The sequence below is a fragment of the Podarcis muralis genome, chromosome 1 (assembly GCF_964188315.1).
Source record: "Podarcis muralis chromosome 1, rPodMur119.hap1.1, whole genome shotgun sequence".
NCBI classification, from domain to species: Eukaryota; Metazoa; Chordata; class Lepidosauria; order Squamata; family Lacertidae; genus Podarcis; species Podarcis muralis.
Window position 1 is genome coordinate 57,766,090 of NC_135655.1, and position 20,876 is coordinate 57,786,965.

Below are 20,876 nucleotides of genomic sequence, written 5' to 3' on the forward strand. Positions count from 1 at the left end.
GCTCCGGAATGGATCCCGTTCGCATCCCGAGGTACCACTGTATATATTATGGGGTGAGGAGGTTTCTAGAGAATGTGAAGGGAGAAAAAAAAGTTTGTACATCTTCTGACAATTCTCCATATGATGCAGGGAGGAGAGGAGGTTTTTTAAAAAATGCATGAGAAGCACCCTATCAGCCCCCTCTAGGGTACTATAAACCAGGGGTGGAGATAACAGGCCAATTTTGACAAATGGGTGGGATTGCCCACCTGGTGCTACAATTATGTTGGATAACCATTTTCGTTTGTCCATTTGTTTTGAACTCAGTTGTAAGCACTGACAGTCTGCTGCATTAGATTAACGTTCGGTTTGCTAGTAGAACTGAATTACTGTGTTGCAAAACGATGCATATCTAAAAAGTGTGTCACCAACATGAAAAGTGGAAAGCTCTGCCTTAAACACTTAAATCAGGTGTGGGGAACCTTTGAACCCTCAGATGTTGCTGAACTACGACTCCCATCATCCCTGGCCTTGGCCATGCTCACTGATGGGAGTGGTAGTTAAGCCAGGCATAGGCAAACTCGGCCCCCAGATGTTTTGGGACTACAACTCCCATCATCCCTAGCTAACAGGTCAAGGATGATGGGAATTGTATTCTCAAAACATCTAGAGGACCAAGTTTGCCTGTGCCTGCAGTTAAGCAGTATCTGGAGGGCCAGAGGTTTCCTACATCTGCCCTAATGAAAGGAATGTGCTTCTTTTTCTCCATCAAATACCGGAGGAAGCACTCCTATGCCCTTGTACTAAAAATATATTGGATGCTATAGCTCAACTATATTACGCTGAGATACAGTCAGTGACAATGAAATTGGGTTAACTAACAAAAATGACATCCTTTGCATCTCAGCTTTTTTATATTTAAATGGCTGTAATTCAGGGCTTGGAGATCTTTTAATGCAGATCAAAGAAGCAAACACCTCCTTTCTTGTAGTACTAGTGGATTGAAAATAACCTCATGTTCTGGAGGAAATTAACATACAGTGTTACAGCCCTGGCAAAACAAGCATATTTGGCATTTGTGGGAGGAGAAAGGATTTGCATCTGAAGTGCTTTAACTCCTAACATGCACTCATCAAGGTTATTTTTATTATGGGCGTGTTAGAGACAGGGCAAGCAGAGTGGGTTTTCAAAGCTGCTAGAGCAGATTTTGTTTGGCGTCGAGCAACCAAAATGTAGAAACGATAGCTATTAGTAACACAGTACAGCTGGGCTGAATCATTCTTTTTCCTCTCTAATGGCATGCGTAATTGCTCTAGGTTTTCAGGCGTCCTTCACCCGCACTTATTTAGATTAGTGACTGATGCATTTCCATGGAAACCTTAAATAAAAGAGGGAGAAAAATCCAATGGTACAGTGTGAAACTAGAGGGATATGGAGTCTATTGCTGAGCATACAACTTGTATAAAACAACTTGCTTTATGTTGATGTTTTGATCTCTGAAGGTCCTTGTCATATTCAGTATCAAGATGGATTTAAAAGTTTGAAGACATTTTTCCTTCTTTCTAAAACAGCCTTTTTTTACTTGAAAGAATTCCTATATTCACAATAGGGCTGAAAAACTCAGTTCAAGTAACTTGAAACCTGGGAAATGTGGTTTTGTATGTTGATGGTGATGCAAATACACAACAAATGCAACTGAGATGGTTACATCTAGGTTAGAAATCATGGCTGAAAATTCAAGATTCAAGAAGAAAGTTCATTTTGGAGGTATTGTGTAACTTTGAAAAGTATAAGTGTGTGTGTGTCTATGTGGTCTAAATGTGGAGAGGTGCTCTGAAAATTGGATGTAAAATTTCATAGTGATGTACACCTCTACTGTGTATGTTTCGTATATCATTGCATTCTAATGCCAACAGCCTTTAATTAATTTACTGTCAAGTAAGCATGCATAGGATTGGACTCATAGTTCTGTAACTATATAACTATATAATTCCTTCTAATCTAAAATAAAACTATAGAGTATTTTATAGGTTTAAAAATACAAAAAGGTGTGTTTTCTTTTTTTAAAAAACTGAGGGTTTTTAGGGTTTTGCACATTTATGTTTAAAATTTTTGACATCACAGTTTTGGAAAGAACTGTTAATATGCTGTTTGTGGCTAGTTATGACAATCTGTTTTTGAGTGAAACATAGTTATCTAGGACACGTTAATCAGCTCAGAAGTATAGGCAAGTATTCATGTTTGGTTTGTCACTTTTGAATAGATCTCAGTTGTCACATGGACCATTTTCTCCCCACCCCCCAACCAGTGCTTATATTATTCACGTGAACCAATTTTTCTTTGTCTGATTTAACTTCAGAGTATTCTAGATTATAAAAGAGCAACAGTCTTACGATGTTTTTGGCTGATGAAAATCTAAAGAAAATAAATACAAAATGTGTTTGCATTTGTGACATAGTTCTATAACACTGGCAGGGTCTGAAAGTTGTTACTGAGTTTGAAGTTAATAAAAATTAGAAATTCTTGCATTGACAGCAATATATTGCACATCAGAATGTAGCTTCACAATCTTAGGAAACTACCATAATGACTGTTAAATATGTATTTATAACTAAGGATGTAATTCTATAGCACTTAACAGGCACTAAGCCTCAATGGAACTTAACTCTGAGTACATATAGGATTGCATTGTAAATGTGCAGTAAACTTTACATTTAATATTCTTAATGGAAAAATTATTGAACACTAATCAGTTAAGTAGTAGCTATGTCATCATGTTACCTATATAGTTACTTTAAAGATTGCTTCAGACATCTTTTTAGATTTTATACAAGGAATGCAGCTTTGTGGCAGAATTGTTAATGAATATTCTAATGTTACCTTTCCTAAAAGAAGCTGTTTGATTAGCGTATGATACATATGATACATTTTTACTATTTTTTATACAGATCTTTACAGCTTTGTAATTATAAATTCATGTTAAAGAGGCTTTTCATTTTGAGAAAACAAATTCTTGAATTTTCATTCCCTCCTGCAAGCTCTAGTGTCTCATGCTGTATCATATTTTGAAAATAAGAGTTTAGAAGGTATTTTGACATGTAATATGGAATGTAAGTTTGTGCTTGGACTGGTGGGGAGGGCGGGGAAAGCCAGTACATCTACTATTGTACTTTCTCTGATCCATGGTTTGAATATGCATTTCACAATAAATCATTTGAGGTGTTAATAGATATGAGCCCTCTTCCAATATTTCATATAACCAACCAAATACAGTCAGTGCAGTAAAATAATGGATTCCTCCATTATTTTAAAGTTTGATTAGTGGTAAAAATGAAATTTTGATTGTTGGTATCTTAACCAGACAGTAGCATTTATTGCAAATTAAGCAATGAGAAGTAAAATTAAATTTACAAATGTCAAATACCTGGTCCGTACTCTGTTTTATATCTAAATAACAACCCTTCCTTGTTCTTTCCCCCTTTTATTTGCTTTGTTTGTTTTTCTCATCAAAACACAGGACTTGGGTATCTTGTCCACTTCAGCTGGACTGTTGTCAGTGGATTTGTAGGATGCTAACAGCTTGAATTGGCCATTCACTATGAAAGTATGACAGTTAGTAGTGTCATGGATGATATGTAAAAAATGAATGGATAGTGGGTGTTAACCTTGAATCTGCAGGTGCCATTCCTTTTCATATCTGATAGATGGCATTCTTCTTTTGTATATCAACATAAAAGTTAAGTGCCATATTCAGGCACAGTTCAGTGTGATGAAAATAAAATAAGAGGCAGGTGTGTACCCCAAGTTTTATATATTAAGGCGCACCTGTGACCTACCCTTCTCAAATATGAGCATTTTATTTGTAGAATAGTTTTTTTCTCTAAAGTAAGCAAAGTTTCATCTGTTATCTGCACCAAACTTTAGCATGCTGAAAATTATATTGTATGCAATAAATTGCTTCAGAAGCAGAGCCAATATGAAAAATACCAGTCAAAATAGATGCCTTCTAATGCAAATTCTCTTCTCCACCTTCTTGGGAGAAATCCTGATAGGACAGAATTCTTTTAATTAAACATTGTTATCCATATGATATCCAGAATCATATTCTCAGATTGTCTGTGTGTGCTTGAGTCATATCCTGCTTCCTTTGTGCATTGCTGTGTGCGCACAGAGAATTACTGGGTTTTCCAACATGTGAACTCACGCTGTGGTGGCATTTCATTGTGCTATTTCGTTACATAACTCATACTGAATGCTACAGCCAGCCATGGTTTCCAGCGCAATAAAAGCAGGTGTGATTCCATCTACATGCACTCTACATGCAGTTTGTATATATTTTCCTACATTAAAGCATGAACTTGTGAAATTGTAAGAGGACCTAAAAATTCTCACTTAATGATCTTCTGCCTGTGGATTTCTTTTCTCTTTTTTTAATTGAAAACTTTCTGTATATATAAATAAAAATATTTTGACAACCCACCCCCTGAAATTCTAATCACACATTCTAAAACTGATGATCTATACTTGAAATACAAGAAATAGTTGATTTCCAAACCCATTATACAAATATATTGTCTTGGTGATGTTTGGGAAGCAGTTAAATGAACTATAATAAGCATTTCCCAAACCTTTTAAAGCCACTCACTTTTTTTGAGTTGTTTTCATTTTACAGTGCCTGATTAATGTCAGCCTCTCAGCTATTAATGTGTACAACAGTGACACATGCATTTTTATGGAAGTATCAATTTAAACATAATTTAATGAGACAGACCGGATAATCTCTGATTATTTTAATCTCATAAATTTCATCTTGGTTTTCCCCAAAATTAAAACCTCTACAACCATTACAAATGGTAAAAATCACCTTTATCTCTTGCGTAACACTAGTGTCTGCCATGATTAATTTTGTAGTTCTGCTGCCATTTCAAATAAGGTAAATGCCATTGTATCGCTATCACGTCAGTGCTTTCTGATATTGAGGGTTATTAAAAATTGGCAAAAGTTTCAAGAATAAAAAATTATTTGTTTTTTTCTATTTACAAACTTCTGTTCCATTTGGCCACATAACATTCATACTGCTCCATATTAAGTTAAACAGAATGGAACATATTTTAGAGAATGGTTATGATCCAATATGTTGTGATCAAGCAGCTGTATGCACAATAGGACTTCTTCCCCTCCTGCAGCCCCCTGTATCTTTCCCAGAGGGTTAAGGGACCCTCTGGAGCAGACTATGAGGGCACAAGGAGGGCTGTCGGAGGGGGGAGAGAAGTCCTGTTGCATAAATACCATTCCGCAAATGGTTAGGCCTCACTGGAAGTTGTCCAATGCTTTCCACGGAAACTAATTTTTCAGACTGTTTTTTTCTTTTAGTGTTTTATGTCATTTTCTGCAGTAGCAAGTGTAATCTAATTTTAATATATTGATATAATTATGGTTTTGCTCTGTGGATAGGAAAAGCCCCCTTAAGGCAACCAGTAAAAGAAAATAATTGTTAAAAAATACATTATTATAAGTCTCAAAATTCTACAGCTTATAAAATGCCACCTGACATATGATCTATCTGATAAGGTTAAAAATGCACCAGATTTCAAAGTGATTGTATAAAAATTGCCACAGGTACAAAATGGTGAAAGTTGACACATTGACCTCTTCTCCCTAGTTTTTTTTTAATAGGCGTATCATTTTGCTTTTCCATTTCATTGAAATCGATTGATGTATTTCATTCAGGCTTGTCAATGAAGGCACACTTTTTCTGGTTTGGCAAAATTTTAGCAAAAGTTCAAAAGTTGTTAAGGTTTCCTTGCCCCATTAAAGCTATGGGAACAACTGGTGGCAAAGGTATACAGTGGTACCTCAGGTTACATACGCTTCAGGTTACATACGCTTCAGGTTACACACTCCGCTAACCCAGAAATAGTGCTTCAGGTTACGAACTTTGCTTCAGGATAAGAACAAAAATCGGGCTCCGGCAGTGCGGCAGCAGCAGGAGGCCCCATTAGCTAAAGTGGTGCTTCAGGTTAAGAATAGTTTCAGGTTAAGAACGGACCTCCGGAACGAATTAAGTACTTAACCTGAGGTACCACTAGACAGTGCATGCTCAGAGAAAACATTATTGAGTTATCCCAAAGCACCAAGTGTTTTGTTCTGTACTCTGGATCTCCTGCTTCTCCTTCTCTCTCTCAAAATAAAAAAACACCTTAAGCTTTTTATTTAAAATATTAGCTTTCCTTAAAAGGTGGCTGGACACATAGTAAAGCAATGCCAGTGACACCCTGACTCCCACCTTTCCCTAGGGACTTATGCAATAGTCACATGGCAGGCAAGCGGAGGGGAAGGGTGTGTCACAGAATGACAGAGACAAATGAACTCATGTTAGAAAAGACATTTTAGTTTTGATATGTATGAAAACAGCAGTTTTTCCCAATTGATTGTGGGTAGGGTAGGGAGTCCAGTTCACATACAGTGTCCTGTCCCAGAAAATACTCTTGGCACCTTATAGATCAGATTTAGCTCTGACAGCAAGCAGCAGAATTTGTGTTTTCTTTTGATACTTCTTTTTTATTTTCTAATTGATATGTATAGATGCTACCATTTGCATCTATACATACCAATTAGCATATGCAAATAGGCTAGTGCTCCTCAGATTGATGCTGAAGTGATCATGCTTCCACTACGCCAGTATTTGCAGAGGGAACCATTGAGTGGATGGGATGTGTAATGCATATTCCTTTAATTACAGATGTGACAGTGTTGTATGGTAGAGAACATAAAATGAGCCTGCTGGATCAGGCTAATGGCCCATCTAATCCAGCAGCTTGTTCTCACTGTGGTCCACCAAATGCCTGCGGGAAACCTGCAAACAGGACCCAAGCAGAGAGCAACCACTCTCCCCTCCTGCAGCTTCCAGCAATGGATATGCGGCCTAGGACCCACGTACCTACGGGACCACCTCTCCTGGTATGCCCCGCGGAGGACCTTAAGGTCCACAAATGACAACATTTTGGTGGTCCAAAGCCCCAAGGTGGTTAGATTGGTCTCAACTAGGGCCAGGGCCTTTTCAGCACTGGCCTCGACTTGGTGGAACGCTCTGCCACAAGAGACGGGCCCTGCGGGACTTGACATCTTTCCGCAAGGCCTGCAAGACAGAGCTGTTCTGCCTGGCCTTTGCTTTGGACTCAGTCTGACCCTTATGTTTCCCTCCCCTTGTGGTTTTGATCTATGGGCTAATTTTAAAATGAGGCTGCATTTTAAATTGCATTTTAACCTGTATTTTAAATTGTTTTCCCCCATTATGTTTTTACTATAATTTTACTGGTGTTAGCTGCCCTGAGCCCAGCTCTGACCGAGGAGGGCGGGGTATAAATAAAAATTATTTATTTATTTATTTATTTAGAGAAGGGTCCTGGTGAGGGCCAGATGGGGCAGGCAGTCAAAATAGGTACCTAAATGAGATTGATGCTTATAAACCATGCGTTCTGATATAGAAAGGGCAGTGAGATCTTCAAGCCACCAGGAGAGAGATGGTGGATGTTTGTCTTTCCATCCTTGCAATATGAGTCTCTTAGCCAGCAGAAGGACTCACATAACCCACTGTTGTTGCTAATATAATAAGTCTTACTGTTAATGCCAGTTTACTAGGGCTTTGTGTTGTTGCTTTCATAGTTTGTTGCTACCATAGGAACTATTATTTATTAGCTGTTTTTGTTACACTTGCAAATAAAAAAATAAAACTTTATGTATTACTATATTTTAAAGCATAGTTTGTAGTGATACATACGTACATGTACTGTATGTATGTATGTATGTATGTATGTATGTATGTATGCATGCGTGTATGTATGTAAAAGCTGCATTTTAAAATTCAAATCTAAAGGCAGCACTCTCTTCCTTCCCAACAACCAAATGAGGACTAAACATGTCCAGTAGCCACAGAAAGTTGAAAGTGGTGGGAGTATGTTAACCCACCAGTTGTACATTACATTTGGCACCCCATAATCCTCTTTCCCACTCAGTGAAAATATATCTATTTTATTTTTAGCTCACAGTTTCTTGTTCAAAAATATTCTATAAATCATCTTCTGCTGTTACACAGTTTCTTCTCAAGTACTTGTTTGTGTGATATCCTGATATGAGGGGTTATGCAGAGTGCTATATACATGCTAACTGGGAGATGAGAAGTCTTTTATTCCAAAATGTGTACAATACAGAAGTAACCAAGTGTGCCTGTGCCATAGTATACCCACTGAATTCAATTAAAACACAAAACGCCCTCCTCACCTTTGGCAATCTTATTATTCTGCTTCCTGCTGCAGAAATATGCAAAGTGTATGTAGCATTCTTCCACTAAACTTTGCCCACAACTCTGGCAACACTGACAACATATCCAATCAAAGATCAGCCCACAGTAGTTTCCTTGGTGACTAGCATACAGCTGTTGAAATGGACTGCAGTGCAAACGCTAGAAAGGGAAAAAGCAAATAAGAAAACAAACCCCTCCCCAACTCTCCTTATTTTCTCAAGTAAATTACTTCAAGACATTCTACAGATATCAATGTTAGTGGTAGCCTTGGGTGTCAATTGCTATGCTTAATATTTTCTATAACTATTACATCTCAGAAGTTGCTCATTGAACTATTCCAACTTTAGGGTTAACAAGAGTTCAAAATTTAAGAACAGGAGCAAATACAGCAGTACATTTTTAGCTATATAGTTAAGGTATCTTTTGAAGATGTAAATCTGGTTTCCTTTCAAGTTGAAAATATGTTTTCCCTAAAGGAATGGCATGCTCTTGTCTGTGTTTTAAGAGCAGTATTCTAGATGTCAATAGGTTAATACGACTGTGTTTGAGAATTTATTAGGGTGATGCTTACTGTATTGGCAAGACGTTTAGCCAACAACATACTATTGTAAATTACTCATAATTCACAATAATTTCTCTAAAATCTGCTTACGTTGGAACAAGGAACAGCAGAATGTTGTGTACTTGCTATAAGAGTAGAAAACGGGGGGGGGGGGATTTGTGAATCACATTGTGGGTCAGCTGCTTAACACATCATGTGACATCAGACTGGATAAATTGCAGTGAGGTGGGGGTGGGGAAAGGATTATGGTAATGTAATTACATGTCTGACATCAATTTTTTTAAAAACCTACTAGGCTGACAATTCCACAATCTGGCTCAATTTCCCTAGACTCCTGGAAGACAATGGAAATGGGACCATCCAGGATTTTAGTGTAGCTATAATTAAACAACAGCATGCCCTTTCCCTCTACCAAAAAATCCAGACAAACTGAAACTCACAAAATGTAGGAGCAGATGGGGGTGGGCAGGGAGGGGAGAGGAAGTTTCATTGTGCAGGCGGAAGTCCTTACATTACACAAATGGGAAAACTATATTGGATATATCCCGAAGACAGGAGTTTATGCTTTTTCTAATTTTGGTTTTATTTCCTGTAAAGATGTGGTTCTTGTTTTGTTTTGTTTTCACTCTTTAAGTACTTTTAAAAATATGATTGTACTTGTGCTGGATGAGAGGTTTATTAACCCTTTTCCATTGAGGCATTTTTGCTAACAGGCTTTTGGAGTCAGTTATCTGAACAAATGCCCCAGATTACTCACCAATATAGATTATCAACCCCCACTTTAGTGATTCTAAATACCTGGTATGGTCAAAATATAAAATGCAAGAATAAATAATTAACTGCTAATCTGCTGATGACAAGACTGTCGCACACTTTTGGAAGTACTTGGAAGAAACCAAGGCAGGAATTTGGAATGGGGAAAAAGAGCATGGCTACCAGTTATCTCAGAAACGCTAACCCAAAAAGTCCAGTTTGACAGAGAACTGACAAAAAAGAGCACATTTTATCCAGTTTTGTTTAAATACATAAATGAGAGGACAGTGGCCCCAAATACACCAGCAAGATACGCAAGCTTGTGGAATTCTTCACATGAGGAAGACTTGATATCTGAATTCAGTGAAACGGTATCTCTGGAACTCTATCCTGCATCTTCATGCTCCTGTGAAAAGAGACAGAATAATTAGAACAGGCAATGCTCATTGATTAATTTTTCTTTGACTTAACTTTGTTGCGATTTCTCCTATGTCTTTGTCATGATTTTTTAATGCTACCCTTTTCCAAAACCCTTAATAAGAAATTATATTTAAAAATATCACACAGCTTCTGAAGTTGCTTTCCATTTTAAGACAGTTCCCTTATTTCCGTCCCTCCCCCCCCCCTTCATTATCTCTTTGCATCTCCATTTAATGAGGGAGATTGGAAGTACTATGTACTATGAGTCCAAGAGCTATGTACTATTGTCTCATCCTTTTGATTCTGTGTGTCGCTGCCCCCCCCCCCCCCGCTAGTAATATACAGTATCCTGCAAATGCATTTAAAGGAAGTTTGAAATGAACACTGTGGAATGCTTGCTTTATACATGTTAGGTAGCTGAGCAGTACTGCTTCTAACTACATGTTGCGTTTGCTCCCACCCACTTTCAGTACGATAATAGAAGGGTGAGATCATACCTTAGAAATTACTTTGCTGCTGCAACCGATTCCTCCAAAGAGTCAAATAATAATTTTAGAGTTTACAGGTTTTGTCAGAGTGAATACAGTGGGTGAGTGGGATTTCACCTTAAAGACTGGCCATTATGTGACTCCACACTTTAAAACAAGTGATGGCAAACTCTGCTGGACTCAGCTGAGAATTAGCCTGATACTTAGGAGCTTTCTTCAAGAGCTTTCAGGGGGAAAAGCTTGCCTCCCCTGGGAGATCTCTCCTCACTAATATTGGTGGCACGTGTACCGGCATGTGATGTGCATAACCATGTTGCCTTATCACTTTCACACAGCTCCTAAAATTTCCTTCCATTATTTTATTTTTTGCGGGGGAGGGCATGGACTCTAATCTGAACTCACACATAGCTGTGCAAAAGCCTTCAAAGCTGTGTTTTAAAGCTATCCCCGAAGGACAGGGAAGCTCCTGAGCAAAGGAATTGTGCCTCCCCAAACTAAGGTAACACTTGGACTCAGACATACAGTTCTGTAAATCCTCCACCTTGTCCATAAGAGGCCATACCTCTGCTTTAAGGAGTCATTTGGGATGAGGGAATGTACAACAAGCTCCGTTAAGCCTTAAAAACCAACTTTTGGGCTTTTGCCTTGACTGTGGTGAATGTTCAGGCCACACAGAAGCTGTGAGTAGTGCACTCTAGTTTGGGTCAAAAATTCAAGGATATTTTACCATAATGCTCCCTTTTATGTGTTATGACATGTCTCTCAGACATGAATTAATTTACTGCATATTTAATTTTTAAGTATGATTTGGAATTTCTTTTTATACATTTATGTATAAATATTTATAAAAACAATTAAGTGTAGTATTTGTAGGAGCCTAAATTAATAAAGGTAAATATTGGGACAACAGCACTGATAAGAGACAGCAGTCTCGCCCTCCAGTCCCTACCCCCATAAAAAGAAAAAAAGTGTAATGGTAATTTATGAAACAAGAGAGCACGTGATTATGTCTCTTGACAATTGAAAGTTTTAATTAAGTATATTCTTTCTTCATTTTGAACAGAAACTCGAGCAGACAGAACAAAGAAATTGTTTAGACACTATACTGTTGGATCATATGACAGCTTTGATGCTTCAAGGTAAGAGATTGCTTTTTTTTTTCATACTTGAATACTTGAAATATTTTGTAAGTGTTGGCTTGGTGTTCTGAGTTCAAAAAGGTGTGAGCACCCTCAACCTCCCTTCTGTCTCAAAGCTATTTTTGTTCTATCATGCCTTTCACTAGAACAGAGAGCAACCAAACACCTTATGTACTCTAAATTGTCTTGTTTGGTTGAACCAAGGCACTTGTGTTATCAAGGCACTCTCTTCCCTCACCAGGGCACTAATGGCTTGAGGCCTTGTGGGGCACACTATTGTCATTTCTAGTTGTAAGGTCTGGGGGATCATCTTTGGGTGGTCTCTTACTCCTGACCGTTGGATGTTTAAGAAAGTTGCTCCTCTGTAGGGATCCATATGAGGAACAAAAATACAGGCCCTACAGTTCTACTCCCATTGTTTCGCCTTTCATCTCAAGATGCTTCCCTTTTTTGTTTTTTCTCTTCTGTCAGTTCCCCTTTTTGGATTTGCATCCTAATGCCAATTGAAATAATTCCATTTCTGTACAGCAGGATATGCTTTTTTTGCTGGCATTCTATCAATCATAGCCTAGGCCCCATTGATTAGTTCCTATTACTTCACATGCGTATTTTTGGGTTGCAGCAACCACATAATAATAGAAGCAAGAGAAGGTGCTTCAGATTCTGCAACTTGAGTGACGTACATGTATTTGAGTAAATGAAATTGAAATTAATAGTGATTGTTTGACAAATTGTAATTCAGCTGAAGTTGTTACTATATGTATTTAGTTGGAGCACAGGACATGCATGTGGCTTATTGCATAATGCAGGTGGGCTGAACAAAGCATTTCTTGTCACATTTTCCTTCAGTGGGTTTTTATTGTACTATAATTGCAGATTTCTTTGATTCACCCCTCCTGAAATTGCAGTATACAGTCGTACCTCGAAAGCTAAACGGAATCCATTCTGGAAGTCCGTTTGACTTCTGAAACATTCAGAAACCAAGGAGCAGCTTCCAATTGGTTCCCGATTGCGCAGACACACCAGAAACAATAGCGGAAGCTGCGCTGGACGTTGGGCTTCCAAAAAAACATTTGAAAACCGGAACACTCACTTCCAGTTTTCGATTGTTCGGGAGCCGGAATGTTCAACTCCCAAGGTGTTCAGGAGCTGAGGTACGACTGTACACACATTTTTATAAATAAATATATTAACAGCAACATTTGCACATAGAAGCAAACGCTTTAAGACAGTGCTTTCAAAAGCAGACTGTGAAGGCTTTCATGAAACTGGGACTGTGGGCAACTCTGGCAGAAAATAGCAACAAATACATACACATGAAAACATTTTGAATTGGCTAACACCAGCTTAGAAGGAATTGTTGTGTGGAAACTCCTCAAGGCTATCAGCTGATTGCATTGGCGGGGGTGCAGACAGAACAAAATATTATGCATTCTGAAAGGAATGTAAAACAATACAAATGCTGCTGAGTGTCTAGATATACTAAGTGTTTGATCATGTCATTGCATGTAATTTTGGCCACCTCCCATCTAGGAAGAGAGACAACAGAAATGGAAAAAATATGCTGAGGGAAAGAGGCAGAAATGTTCAAATATATTGAAAGCCAAGGAAAAGCTTGTCAGGGTAAAATTTCCTATCTTAGAGAAGAGATCCAGATGTCAAAACTAATACAGGCAGCTTTTGCATAATATAATGTTTTCAACAACTTGGATTCTTGTAAGACAATGGCAGGTTTACGCTTCATTGTTACCATTTGTAGTAACAAATCCCTGGGAGCTAGTTACAATTTGCTGCTACCTGGAACTGTTAACTGTGTATTGGAGGGACAGTTTGGACCTATAATATTCCCTCAGATATTTCCAAGCATCACTAAGTTATTGCATTCACTGTTTTGAGCTATCAAAACTGCACTATAAAGATCTGGTAATAATAGAAATTTCATGCTGAGCGAATGTGCAGTGTCTGGATTTCAGCCAGTTTATTCACATACCAATCACCTCATCTGTGTTGCTTCTTAATGTTTGAAAAGAGATACACATTACAATCTGTGATAGGTCTGTGTGACTACTTGAGCAGTCAATTTACCAGCCCCAAAGTGGTGAACCTTTATGTGTGGCAAAACAAGTTACCTAGGGGAGTTTCCTAATTGGCAATTTTAGCATTCGGAAGGGGGACTAGTGGGATGATGTTGTTCACAGGCTGTTGGCTTCACCCAAATTTGCTCTCTGACTAGTAGCTGTTGCCTAAAAAGAGCACACAATTCTGCATTTCATTTGATTTCTTGAAAAATGCACTTGGTGTGCAAACAAAATGTGACACAGGAAGTTGGGAAGCCAATGTTATAAGGCTTTGTTGTTAATTGTCTAGAATCTTGGGGAATAAATTGTACTATATTTGTCTTTGAACCTGAGGACCTGTGAATAAGTCATACAGTTTTCTGCTCTTGTTTCCTTAGAGAGATTGTCTCATGTTTCTTTCTAAGTCTTGTCCTTTTTTTTCTTGCATATTATGTTTCTCTTTCCACAGCCTGTTTTGGATAGTTAGTACTTTTGCACATTTTAAAATTAGGGCAATTGAAAAATTGTACAATTGGTATTCCAATGACTGCAGAGAGCTGTACAGCCACTGCTGTTTTTTATATGATGAGATAATTTAAGGCCTGGTGGAGTCTTTGAAACTAAGTTGGGAGGAAGTGTTTTAGTACTGTTCTATTGTTGGGCTGTATGGAGGCCCTGCTCAGTTATAAGGGCAATGCAAAAGACCTTCTTCAAGAGAGGCCTGATGCTCAAGAGAGGTGTAATGCTCAGAACTAGGGTGCTATATAGTTCTGCTATTGACAGCTTGGTAAGGGATTTCAATAGTTTCTGCTGTTTTTCTTTGGCCAGAAGGGGGCAGAGAAAGGACAGTGTATCTTGTGACATGATTGGAGTGGATTGCTAGGACAGGAAGGTGGGAAACATGTAGGGAATTGTACTCACATTTGCCACTGGTGTCATCTTAGGTTGTGTTCACACTCCCGATTACTATGGATTCACTGCATTTCCAGTGCTGGGGTTTTATGCAGTGTTTACACAATGTTATCCAAAATGCATATGTACCTTGCACTTGGTTATAAAATACTACAGTTTGATGCGTTGTTTCTCAAACCAGCTTCACACTGATTGGAGTTCTTAAGCCGTTCCTAATTTGTCTCTAGCCAAGGTGTGAATACGTTTGCATAGGGTAAAAACATCTCCATCTCATCAACAACACCTAGTGTGTACACATCCAGAAGCCTTCTGAAGCTGATGTGAACATCACTTGGTATCATCTTTGTCATTAAATTGTGTCAAAGTGGCTTGTGGGGAGGGGGAATGATGCTTTTGTAACACTGTGGTTGACTGGTTGGATGGGTGACAAAAGTTGAAAAAAATGAGTGTGCTACACACCATTTCCAAATGCAGTTCAAAAACGAGTAATGATGAGCTGGCCTGTCTGTAAGTCAAACCACCCCTTACATGTAATCAAGATTTTTAGCCATCCTTTTTCCATGTTACCTGGTGGTTTATACAAAAACCAAACGAGATATTGACAAATATCAGTTTCTCCTGCCTGGTTAGAAACAACTTTCTCAGAAGTAGATTCTCATTAAGCAGAGAGTGAATGGTGGTGGGTCCAATCATACCTTTGCTACAAAATTTGGAATTTCACAGCTTTCACTAATTTACCATTTGTACACACCTCATCATTTGGCAGTCCTCTGAGCATGCATATTACTGTAATGAAGAATATTACTGTAATGAAGCATTCTCACTTATGCTTGGATCGGCCTCAGCCTGAGGTACCTGAGGATGTGGACAGGAAGATGTGACTTGTTCATCCTGAAGACAGTGAATGTCTAACTGAATCCATTTCCAATCAGTTTTTCCAAGTGCCTCCTTCGAATTTGTGATTTTCACCCTATCCCAAAGTTTGGTATATCATACTTGTTGGATGTGAAGCTGGGACTTAACTCTTCCACCTGGCTCTGTGCCCTGTCTCTCATGATATTTGTGCTATTTTTAGCATAGGCAGTTGCTAGGGGATGGGAAGAAAAGAGGGGAACCTGGATTTTTGTACTTTTTATATGTGAATATATAAGCTTGTGTACTTTCACACAGACATTACTTTTCAAAAGTGGGGGTCAAAATATAGGCTTAGCTACTATCACTAGTACTGGTATATACAGTGTTTAGAAACTGAGATATGAAAGCTAGGAGCTAAAAGGCACCTTAAACCTACATTATAGGTGCAACAACTGAATGTCTAGGAGTGCTTTTTTATAACAAGAATACAAAGCTAAAAACGAATGAACTGCAGCTAAAATATTATTGTTAATTTTTCACATGGTCCTTCCCCTGCCCACCCCCTAATATTCTTAAGAGGGTCTCTTCTCCAGTCTTCAGAGAGTAGCTGGAAGTGAGGAGGAAGAAAAAGGTCCTCCTTTCCTTCCACTCTGCAGTTTTAATCTGAAATCTTAGGCTCAGAACCTGCTCACGCTAATGAAATCCCCTATCGCAAAATGCGCCTAGAACAATGGGGGTTTCGAACACTGACGGGGTGTGTGTGTGTGTGTGTGTGTGTGTGTGTGTGTAGTTACTACTACTGTCTTTTGTGATTGGACAACTGCTTTTGGATCTGCTGACTGCATTGTTATAAAATGCTACCTGAATGCTTACAATACAACATTATGCTATGACTGAAGAGAGAACTGGTGCTATTTAAATATGGCTTAAAATCTGTTCTCCGTATCTCTTTATGCTTCTTTTCCTAGATTTGGTATTTTATCTGAATTTTCACAATGTTGCTTTTCTTTATATTTTGTGAGATAATATCTGCTCAATTATAATCAGATGTATTATATGTGATGATCATTTTCTTCAAAGAAAGGATCACCAGTTCATTTCTGTGAACTCGGTTAGAACGCCAGGCTCTAGGACCATTTCCAATGGTCCATAATAAAGTGGCAGTGTAAATCTGGTAATAATGGCTATAAATTTGATGAGAGAATTTTCCAATTACAACTCTTATCACTTTGATGTCATGCTTTTACACTCCTGTGCCTGCTTCCAGGAAGTCTAATATGTTCTAGTTCATATCTAGGATAGTCAATCAAGGGACTGGAATTCAGTTCTGGCCAGTGCTTCTTTGGATAGGAGATGAGTCAATCTGGACCTAAAGAGACAGTGATTGCAGCTCAAGAAACTATCCTTGTGAAGACAAGCAGGTTATAGGCTGGTTTATAATAACCTATTTTGGACAGAAGCTTATTGAGCCCATGTTTGTGGAGCAGTTTCAGCTTTTCCCGAAGTAGAAACCCAGTCAAAAATATTTTACTGATTTAAGACATCCTCCTTTAACTACAGGAAGATAAAATAGGCCAAAAAATTTCACTGGCTAATCTTCAGCTGTGCTGTCCTAAACCAAGTGAATTTCATAAGCAAACTTGATTCTGTTGGCATTTGTAATCATAGGATCATGTGGTTTGGCCGCCTAAGCGTCAATGTATGTATTTGCTGTTTTGGTGTTGTTGTTGTTTTTTTAAAAAAACCATGCCAGTGTATTTTCTTCTAAAATCAGCAGTGAGTGGACCACAATAACCTCCCTTATGCTTTTAGTAGAAGAAAATTACATCTGGAGATCCAGGAAGGAATTAATAATAATAATAATAATAATAATAATAATACCACCCCTCCCATCTGGGTGGGTTTCCCCAACCACGCTGGGCAGCTTACATTACATATCAAAACATAGTGATACAGGGCTGTCTTCAGATGTCTTTTAAAATTTATGTACTGTAGTTCTTTATCTCCTGATATCTGATGTGAGGGCGTTCCACAGTGCAGGCACCACTGATGAGAAGGCCCTCTGCTTGGTTCCCTGTAACTTCGCTTCACTTAGTGAGGGAACTGTCAGGAGACTCTTGGAGGAGGACCTCAGTGTTCGGGCTGAGTGCTGGGGGTGGAGATGCTCCTTCAGGTATACTGAGCCAAGGCTATTAGGGCTTTAAAGGTCAGCACCTTTAAAGTGCTCAGAAACGTACTGGGAGCCAGTGAAGATCCTCTTTGATCGGTGTTATATGGTCCCGGCGGCCACTCCCAGTCAACACTTTAGCTGCCACATTTTATATCAGTTGGAGTTTCTGAGTCACCTTCAAAGTAGCCCCACATAGAACGCATTGCAGTAGTCCAAGTGGGAGATAACCAGAGCATGCACCACTCTGGTGATACAGTCTGTGGGCAGGTAGTGTCTCAGCCGGTGTACCAGGTGAATTTGGTAGACAGCAACTTTGGACACAGAAATGACCTGGGCCTCCATGGACAGCTGTGAGTCCAAAATGACTCCCAGGCTGCGCACCTGGTCCTTCAGGGTCATGCTATCACCACATTGCTGGAGGCTGATAAAGCAACTGCCTATTTAGAAGGGATGTGGTAACTCAAGGCTCAGTAGGATTCCACCTAGTCCAGTAATGCTTCTGTTCTGACTCATTCAGAACAAGTTACAGATTGACTGCCTACCTCATTCTTAGCTTAACTATGTGCTTGTTTGGGATTGCTTCCCTGCAGACTGCCAACCCTAAATATTGCTGTTGTCTGTAGGCAGCTAGCAACTAAAATTACAAAGCTGGATTCTGGAATACACACCTACTGACACTTGCCTTAAAGAAACAGTAAGGTGTGTTCATATAAGTAAGGTGTGTTCTACTTCAATGGAAGTAGAATCTTATTTTCTGCTGTACTTAAGAATTTTATGTCATATACAAGTCTTCATTAAAATGTGTGCGTGCAAATGAATAGTGCATCAGTGTTACACTAGTTTATGCAATATCATCTTAGTTACCTGGAACAGGAGTAATTTCTAGGCCATTTCCCTCAACATTCCCTGGTATTTTTGTTTCTTTAAGAAAGTTTCACATTTAAGAGCTTGCATTGATAAATTGTTTTATCAAATGTTGTTTTTGAAAAAACGGAATGCTTCTCCAATTAGAATGTTTAGTGCTTTATTATCAATCCTGCTTAAAACTGAAAATAGCATATTTTTAACAAGAAAAATGAAAATCCTACTTTAACAGATGCAAAATTCCTCAGGTGTTGGTAAAACCATACCTGTAGTGTTTGCTGTGTGAAAATAAAAGCTTCACTTCCCCCACCCTCAATTTCAGCAATGATTTGCATTCTTTTAATAGACTTCCAAAACCAACCATGACCTCCCCCCCCCAAAAAAAATACTCTGATCATATCTATGAGAGTAATAGCATGTGTTTGTAATACTAGCTAGTGTTACAGTGATATTAAAATACTTTGCTAAGTTAATACAGAATGGTTTCAGATATCCTTCCAAGCATCTGTGGCAACATGAATCCACTTTCAGCATACGATAGAAAAAAGAGACAATATAAACAGTGTTCACTCTGTCATGTCATCTTTTCTTTTCTATGAGCTCTAGCTGACCAAGCTTGTTTTCAGGTCAGCTGCAGCCTATAAAAAGGCTGACACAGTACGTGATTGGGGTTTGTTTCCTCCCCACATCTCATTGCGTGCTGCTCTGTTGGCAGCAACTCTGGTCAACCAGACCCGGGCTGCCACCAATGTCTGAAAGCATCCTTTTATTGCAACCTAAAACTATTCCAAAGTTGTAAGTGATAATGTAGCTTTGACGGTTCTAAATAGTTTAGAGCTAGGGACTGTGTGTCTGGGGGTGGGGGTTGTTTTTAATTCAGGGTTGAATGCACTATTGGTATTCAACAAGTAATTAACATTTCCTTCCTGAATTATTTCAGTGCTACGTTCTATAGTACCAGATTGCTCAACTAGATGATCAGTGCCCAGGGAAATGCAATCAATCAAATGCAGGGTCTATATTAATCTTGAAGTCGTTAATTACTAGAATCATCCACTCATTTTTGAGTTCATTGCAACAGGGGGAAAAGCTATAAATAGACACCTCTCCACAATCCTGTAGTGGTAGAAAATGTTCTTCATGTTACAACATTTACTCTAGAAATCACCTTAAAGCGGGGTTATCTGCAACCTTCAGTTTTCTGCTTCCTACATGGATCGCATAAGATATTAATCTAAATGTGACCTTCCGGGGATGGATGTTTCAAATCCATACCAAAGATCTCTACATTAGTTAGCCAATAGCATACTCCAATTTGTCAGCATTTTGGAAGATATTAGTAATATTGCTTCTCCTGCAACAAGTTTATGATACAATTAAATGGTTTATATAATAATGTTATATATATTCATATTTCATTTCCTGGAGAACTTTATGTACACTATCCCAGTATGTGGTTTATAGCATCCTTTTGGCTCAGATACTTTAGGTGAAATGTTAGTTGGAACTGCTTTCCTGTTCCTTAGTTTTGTTGTTTTGTTTTTCCTCTACACTTTATTTTATTGTGTGAATTGTTTTCACACTTTCATACACCACCCTGGAAACTTCTGATAAAATGAAGAAACATTTTAAACCTGTTTCCATAAAACTGGATTTTAATAGAGGTGTACACTGTTAGGTGGAGTCTCCTTTTTTATTCCTACACTTCTTATTTACTTATTATATGTATTTTCAAGGTGGTTTACAGTCAAAAACACAAAGCAATTCGAAGACGATCAGATACTGTCATAGTTCCGACCATAAACGATGTTGACTAGCAATCCGGCGGCGTTATATAAAAACAAAAAACAAAACAAAACACAAAGCAATAAAATTGTTTTAAACTATATTACAATTCCCGTTAAAATCACAGATATGGACACATCATAGCCAAGTCCCCATTACAAAATCCAGAACAGCCTACAGTACTATACCAGCAAAAAGAGAACTATGAGGTAAAAACTTTTTCAACCATCATTTTTTACTAGCTGCCTAAAAACATTTCAGTGGTGGGACCTGACTTGCTTCACTTTGCAAGGCTTTCCATGGGGTAGGCACCACAACCGAAAAGGCCTTAACCATGGTTATCACCAGCCATTCTTCCTAGGGTCAAGGGACCTGGTGTAAAGTTTCAGATAATGATCAAATCATTCAGGGAGAAACATACAGAAGAATGTGATCCTTAAGGTACCTAGGTCACAGGCCGTAGCTCACATCTTCACCATATGTTTAAAGCACTTTTACACCACTTTTACAGTCATGGAGAATCCTGGGAGCTGTAGTTTGTTAATAGTGCTGGGAACTGTAGCTCTGTTTGGTTGTGTGGTATAAGATTG

The 20,876-nt window shown here is 38.5% G+C and overlaps 1 protein-coding gene across 8 annotated transcripts in view; it reads left to right on the forward strand.

The window, feature by feature from the left end:
- The window catches only part of SHANK2 (SH3 and multiple ankyrin repeat domains 2), a 330,073-nt gene that overhangs the window by 169,008 nt on the left and 140,189 nt on the right, over positions 1 to 20,876 (forward strand). For 7 of the 8 annotated variants that reach the window (XM_028728438.2, XM_077929335.1, XM_028728444.2 and 4 more), the window contains one exon: positions 11,568 to 11,643. In XM_028728438.2, the coding sequence (XP_028584271.2) occupies positions 11,568 to 11,643 (76 nt within the window). Of the gene's footprint in view, positions 1 to 1,215; positions 1,747 to 11,567; positions 11,644 to 20,876 lie in introns of those variants that run through there. The other variant, XM_077929354.1, reaches the window with a different exon arrangement.